Source organism: Dermacentor variabilis, chromosome 10 (genome assembly GCF_050947875.1).
Source record: "Dermacentor variabilis isolate Ectoservices chromosome 10, ASM5094787v1, whole genome shotgun sequence".
In the NCBI taxonomy this organism is placed as follows: Eukaryota; Metazoa; Arthropoda; class Arachnida; order Ixodida; family Ixodidae; genus Dermacentor; species Dermacentor variabilis.
In genome coordinates, this window is record NC_134577.1 from 46,494,997 (window position 1) to 46,502,768 (window position 7,772).

General features: G+C 42.8%; 1 protein-coding gene across 2 annotated transcripts in view; it reads left to right on the plus strand.

The window, feature by feature from the left end:
• The window catches only part of LOC142560467 (uncharacterized), a 60,400-nt gene extending 56,468 nt beyond the window's left edge, over positions 1-3,932 (plus strand). For both annotated transcript variants that reach the window (XM_075672600.1, XM_075672601.1), the window contains one exon: positions 2,497-3,932. In XM_075672600.1, the coding sequence (XP_075528715.1) occupies positions 2,497-3,414 (918 nt within the window). In that variant the 3' untranslated portion in view covers positions 3,415-3,932. The remainder of the gene's footprint in view (positions 1-2,496) is intronic.
• The last annotated feature ends 3,840 nt before the right edge of the window (positions 3,933-7,772 follow it).

The following is a 7,772-nucleotide window of genomic DNA, read 5'->3' on the forward strand; positions in this document are numbered from 1 at the left end:
TGGGATTGCTTTTAAATCAATTGTCAGCGAAGTGGCTTCCGTAATTGACCAAGACGTTGCCACTTGGCTTGTAAGAAGCGTAGTCGTTATTGCAAGCTACGTGGAGCAGAAAGTGCATAACAGACGAAACTGCGTTATTTTATCAGATGCTGCCGGACAAGACGCGCGCCATGAAAGGCAACTTGTGCGCTGGCGGCAAGCACAGTAAAGTGTGCATTGCAGTACTGCTAGTAAAGATGGCAGCGACCGATGTGTGCCCTTTGTAATCGGAAAATCAAAGAAGCCGCATTGCTTTTGTGGTTATTTACCCGTGCACTTATTTGCTGAGTGGCTTGGAGAGTTTGACCGCGCCATGCAGAGGCAAGGTAAGCATGTGCTGTTCGTGTTCGACAATTGCTCAGCGTACCACGTGCGACCTTCTCTTGACGGCAGTTACTCTACTCTTCCTGCCACCCAATACCACTTCTAAAGCGCAGCTGCTTAATTTGGGCGTAATACATACACTTAAGGCATCGTATAGGCACCACATTGTGGAGCGCTTGCTTTATCGCTATTGACCGCCCGGTCGCCAACTTGCCACTTCGAATTTCACTGTATTCAGCCGTTGAGACGGTGAAGGTGGCCTGGGTGGAGGTGACGGCCGCTTGTGTGCGGGACTGTTTCCGCAAGGCTGGTTTCGTCAACGCAGTACCTGATGCTGAGCCTGATGCTTCGGAAGATGATCGGTCGATTTGCGGCAGCACATTGTCGACTCCAACATGGGGGGCCACGGCATTGGTTAGGATGACTTTGTTTCTGTTAATGAAGACGCTGAAGTTGTGGAACCGTGAACGGACGAGGGCATCATTCGTGAGGTGCAGGTGGAGAGCGGCGTGGAGGAATCGGATGACTATGAAACTTTGGATCCAGCATCCATAAGTGCACCTGTATCAATGGCCTAGATAGAGGGCCTCAGGCAACTTGTCTATACCAAGGGCCTTGGCGAAGAGTGTGCTTCTGCTTTAGATAAACTGGAGACCACCCTTGTCAGATATGCACTGTAGAAACAGACGAGCATCACGGACTTCTTTGCAAAGAAATAAATTGTGTGTTGACTGGCCACTTTTTTTAAGCTGTGGTCCACTTACTACGTACTTCAGGATATAAAGAACTGACATCGCGTGACACTTAGTTTCGTTATAAGCGGGCTCAACTGTATTCATAGTAATAGAAGCAGTGAATTTACCCAAAAGTAGTTTTCTGGCCTATAAAGCGACGCAGCTACCCCGATGTTTAGTGCGCCTGTTGCGTGTCGGGAAATTTTAATAGCTTAAGCTGTGGGGTTCTCTAGAATAATTGCTACAGGGAGCTCTGGCCCTGTGATAGTTTGGCCGCTATGGAATTGATAGTTAGTACATGGATTTGTCTGATGTTCATGCTTGTGACTTCAGACATTCTTGTCACATTGTTTATTGTGCTTTATCTTCCTTCATTGTCCTAAATTTCAAAATGATCTAATTTTGTAGGCATATGGAAGACCCTATGAATACTCATAATTGCTACTAATTGCAGTGGTTTAGCATGTTGAGGTGGCCATATTGAAACGCACCAAGCATCTCAACGAGCTCGTTTGTAATCAATGGGAAATTCATGTGGGTATTCTGCGTCGCTTGTTGATGCATGCATTTGTGGTGTAATGGTTTCAATATCTGGCTTCTATACTAGATGTCCTGTGTTCTGATCCTGCCGTCAGGCAGTTTTAATGGTGTTTATTTAATGTCTATAGCACAGTACTGTGTTTAATATAATGAGTTTACAAAATCATGAAGTCGTTTGAAGCCAGAAGGACAAAGTTCAAGCATATTCATGTATTAACCATCATTTGCATGTTGGCTGAACCACCCCACTTGCAGCTCCCATAGACACTAGCACAATTATTGTAGGAAACTCTTTATTTGGGCTGTGGGTGGATGTGTGTCAGCACCTGCCAGCTTTCGGACAAAATATTGTGTCGGAGGTTTGTGCATCCACAAGCAGATGGCGCTTAGCGCACAAAAGTTTGTGTGGTCACAGAAGTACTCCTATCGAAGCCTAGATGGTGCTATGGGTTATTTGGGACACCAAATAGAAGAAGGAACGGAGCAGACAGTGATCCAGGGCACCTAGCCATAGAATGGTACCATGATTGTCTAAATTGTGCTAGAGCTTTCACTTAACATGCGCACGCACGCACGCGTGTGCACACAGACACACACACACACTTTATTCAACCACCATTTTATCTTCGTTCACTTCTTCTGTTGTTCCCAAGACAGCTATCACAGGATGGTGTGTGCTGAAGCATGGTATATACATCTCTGTGCCCCTTGTCAACTGGTAGCGCGGTGCTGAGGATAGTTACTTCTTTACCATGCTGCAGGTCCGAGTTCGATTCCTTACAGGAGACTAAATGAATGATCTTTCTTGGAGTAGGCAAGAAATGCTGTCGCATTAAAAGCTTCAATGTTTTTTTTGCAGGTGAAGCACATTATGGCACGCACGCGTGTCGACTTCTACGATGGCCTCGGCAGTGACTACAAAGAGGCAAAGCGTCGTGCATCGGCCTGGTACCGTTGCACCTATGAACAAGGTGCGCAAGCTGAAGGCTTTGCCTGGTGTGTAGCGGAGGAGCTTTTAAACATTCTGCAGTGCGCAGCTCCGACCAATGGACCTGCACGGGGAAGCATACGAGATCGTGTGACCCATGCGCTGACTCCACGGAGCGACCAGGTGGATATTCCTTTCCAGACTGCTCTTTTAAACAATGCCCTGAAGCTTCTGATACGTTGGCTCAAGAGCAACAAGGAAATCCTTTGGGACACCGACAAGGCAGCTGCACCACCCTACGTGAAACACGTGACACGCGTGCTGCAGAAAACGCTGGAGCAGCTTGAAAAGAACTTCGGCCTTGCACGAGTCCGAAAGCAGCCCAGCATAGTGCTTGTAAATGTCCTGAAAAACTTGGTACTCTGTGCACAGCCTAAAAGTGGCAAGCCTGAGTGTGCTTTGGCTGATCTGGCGGAGCGGACGCTCCACCGGCTTCTCTATCCTGGCAAGGTGAAAGACGATCTTCCTTTGGAGTCCGTGACACCCGTGGGGCCGACACAGACGCAGGTTGTGCTTCTGCCGATGCGGGATGACAACGACTTCTTTCTGGCGATTGTGCGGCAGGAAAAGCGGTTCCAGGGCCTGTTGCTACACTGGATGCAGCTTGAGAAGGTGAAAATTATGACCTGGCAGGATGCCCGCAACGATTGGTTCTTCAAGCTCATGGTCACAGGAAGCCCTTGGGCCCTTGATAGGCTTAAGCAAACCATAATCCATGAAAGATTCCATGAGGAGCTGAAAAAGATTCTCTCGGACCAAGAGGATATTGATGAAGAGAAGAAGTGTTGAACTGTTGGTTCATGAATTTCACGGAAGGACTGTGGTTTTTACAGTGGAGGTACAATGAGTTGTGTGGAGCTTTTAATAGGGTGGTGTGCATAACTGGTAAAGGAGTGCATTCAGAATGAGAGATGTAACTTCATATATAAAATTAATAATTAATGAGTTATTCACTTGAGTAGCTCAAAAGAAACCTGTTGCACAAAGTGGATATCAAGAAGTAAAGCTGCATTGAGCTGTTGAATTTTGCGGTGAGGCCGTGGTTTGATGCAGTTGGAGCAACAATGAGTGTTTGTGTTGGTCTTTAGTGATGTGGCGTGCATGCCTGGTGAAGGGGTGCACTCAGTATGGGAGCGACAAGTTCTGTTGTAAAGTTCAGTTTGCTGTTTTGATGTTTAGTTTTACATGGTGGAGACAAAACAGGATGTGTACTGTGTTTACTCAATTCTAGTGCAATAAATTTACATTCTGTGAAGGCAAATTCTGCAAGTTTCACGCTGGCTGCAAAAAAAAAAAAAGAAAGAAAACCAAGAGGCATTCTACTTGTTAAGAAATCTGTGCGTTAAAATTGGGTAAATACAGTGTTCTAGTTGCTGAAGTGTATATTTTCTATTTATTGATAGTACCAGTTGGAGAAAGAACCCTAATATTTCAAACCACACTCTGAGTATACCAGGCGTTCTTGTATAAATTGTGTATACTTTAATTACCTTTAGCAGATCACACAATTCTGGTGCTTCGGCTGGATTATAGTCTAAGAGGTGGACATTACTTACATGAGAAGTTGTAATGCACATTCAACTAATTAATATTTCAATACTGGCACTCGCACGTTTCATTACTGAAACGTGCGAGTGGAGTTTGGAGGAAGAGGAGAACGAAGATGGGCTGGCTCACATGCGACACTGTGAACTGCGTTTTCTTGAACGATACCTTTGCGTTCATCATCTTGCATATAAATGCGATCCATCGTCACAGTAAATTTTATTTAGTCTATTATGAATTTCGTTTTATTTTGCAAATAATGTCTGCCTCTTAGAGAAGTCTAGTTCAAGAATTAGAATTGTGCAATCTGCCACAATAAAGTTAAAAATAAAGAAAATTGTATATAGTCTAAAAACAAAAACACCTGGTAGAATATATCGTAAATATATTTGCCCCAATTTTCTTCTTTAACTCTTTTCTTACTGCCTAAAATGTGCTCAATTTCAGTGCTTTTATGTTTTGGCATTTTATTTCAAGACATGTTGGTCATAACACATATTGTGGTACATAAACTTTAGCCTAATCGTTGCGGTTGTCATGGAAGCAGAAATTATTGCTCTGATTGTTTTTAAGGATTCTTGTGTGAAATTTTAAAAGCACCACTTTAAAAAGCATAAATGAAAAGAATAATTTGATTTTTACTGTCTTAAATTAATTTCTGTGTTAAATTTAATTCAGAGTTACTTGACCGAGCGGCACCACTGTGTGTCAATAACTGTGCGAGCTAGCAAAAATTAGACATAGCATACCACAAGGTAGTATACTTGGCCCACTTTTGTTTAACATTTTTATAAATGACATCGTATAAGTAGACAGTTCAGTAGAATGTTATTTGTGCAGATGACACTAGTTTTTTTTTTTCTGGAATGAATGCTGATAATATCATAGCATTGGCAAATGACACACTGAGTAGACTGTACACTTGGACAGTAAAAGACTCTATACAAAGAAACTGTTTTAAGACAAAAGCTGTTCTTTTCTGAGCTAAATCTACAACATGCCCTGTGCTCAATTCTGTTAAAATTGAATTCTTTGCAAAGACATTAGGAGTTGTATTTCAGGAATGCATGTCCTGGGAGCACCACACCAATCACAAAATTTTGTAAATAGGAATCCCAAGAAAATGTCGCATATTACCAGAACAGCAAGAGCATTATTATATATAATGCTCTATTTACTCTGCATCTGCACTACTTTCACTTAATTTGGGGTGCCGGGACCAAGGAACCATTACATTACAATCATATTGCAGAAAAACGGCAAATGTTGCATTGCAGGTACACCATATAATGCACACGTCTGATTTATGTGGAAGATTTAAGATTTTAAAAATTGAAACTTTCTACGAATACTATCTCTTTACGACATTTAGATCAGAACTTATGCATAACAGCCGCCGCATACGTACATTAGACAGTTTTAGTATAGCGTACGCTAAAAAATAGCGGCTCGTCACTGCGCATGCGCTGAATGCTAAACAAAATAGCGGGTATAGCGGGTGTACGCAACGCAAACGAGTTAGCGTTTTTGCGTGGTTTGCGGAGTTCGGGAACCATGGCTGTCCCGGCTGCCTGCTTCGAATTGAATTTGGCGTTGCTTTTGTAAAACACACTTCGTTCGTAGCAAATGACTGTGTAAATGGCTTTCGCTTAGTCTCAGGCCGCTTCGATGACGGAGTATTATGGATAACCACGTGGTGCTTTCGAGATCGCTTCTCGTTTTGAATGAGTCGAAGCCTAACGAAAGAAACGTTCGAGATGTCAGCGCCACCTATCGCTACACGCGTGAAATAACCGCAACGCTGGCATATGGCCTCTGAGATCCGAAGATATCGCCGGCCAACTAAAATTGTACAAAACACGCGCTCCTTAGCATACGCCATATTATAGCGTAAGTTGTGTACACTAAAATAAAACTGTCTATTAGCAAACTTAACTCTAAATCCCTCTGTGTGTTCAACAAGACACACTGTTCACTGGCACACTCCACAGCTGTGTACAAACTATGGATCACAGCTACTACAGTATTGTCTACCCAATGTAGTAAATAAGTTCAAACTAACAGCTGACAGTTTACGTGCAATGTCTAAAAAATCAATTTTAGAGATGGTGTCCTTGAGTGGTTTTTCTTTCTAATGTAATTATGACATCTTGAGCGTTTATATGTTATGGTTTTGAACTGTGATTTCAAATTTTGCGTACGACTCACTCTTATGTACGGCATGTTGCTGCCTTTGTGCCAAGGGGGTGGGGGGGCTAGTCAAGCTGCAGATATGCTGCTTTTACCCCGATATCCTCCTCATAAATGGTACATTCTCTTATGGTACAATTGTACTGATGCGGTGAAACAAACCAAATCTTAAAACAATATTTCAAAAGTACTGAGAGTAAAAAATAAAGGCCTGAAATATGCAGAACATGTGCCTTGCTCCTGTTTTTCCACTTCTCCAAGTTAGGCTATGCAAGAAAAGAATTGCACCTTTGGGAGCATGAAAATTAGCCGTTGTGGTGCCCCTACTATGCGAAAAGTGCCTGTGCCAGCTTTTGTGTTTTCACTACTGCTGTCATTCGAAAAGTATGTAGCCAAGCCAACCGATGTACAGATTTTGCATTGTTTGATTGGCAAATTGCTAGCAGCACTGGAGGCCAGGTTCAACGATGCATCCCAATCAATATTTTTTTAGACTTTCTAATGTGCCATAAATTGCCACATCTGTGCATATCGCCAATCCATGGCATTGCTTGCGGGACAGTTCCGATGGCAATGTCTAATGTGTCTGAAAGCTGTTCATAAAATTTGCATATTTCTTGGGGGGGGGGCGGGGGGGTTTGGTAAGGAAAGAGCCAGTGTGCAGAGCTCAACCACCAAAGTAACTGAGCTCTGTGGGAAAGCCAGCCTATATGTGCTGTGGGAGACCACATGGGTTGCTAGGTACAATTCTGAGAATAGTACAAATTATTCTGGCCACATTATTCCGGTACTAGTGTTTGACGACCTGTTCTGTGGAGCCATTGCTGTCTGCACAGGTAATTTCTGTAAGGATGATTTTGCAATGGTGAAACATTCTATGTGTCTAAAGCTTTGTGTTGTGCAATTATTTCTCACTGTAAGTCCAAGTTGTCTAAAGCCTCTCTTGCATTGTAGTTGTTCAAATGTGGTATATATTTCTTTCAGCGACAGTGTCCACTTCTTGTGACGCTATGCTGTCTGAGAAACTGAATAATTCAGGGGAGAATTTTGTCAGTTTTTCTAAGTCGTGGATTCTTGGGACATATATATGCAATAGGAAAATCATTATGAAGCTTCATATGTTGATCCAATGTTGCTGCAATGTACGCTTGAGTGCATGCTTTTGCATCTTGTGCGAGGCTCTTTTTTAAAAAACTGTGACAAACTTCACTACGGTTCAGAAAGAGAGTTTCCACTTGCGTATGGTGTTTTCATGTGCACTTTTAATTTTTAACTTTGCCATTTGCTGTACAATATGACTGCTGCTCTGTGCGTAGTCATGAAATATATCCATGAAAAGCTTAGTGCAGCCTTTGTGGATATTTGCTTGCATTCCCTGCTGCAAGAACCTCTTATAGAGGCAAGGAATTGTG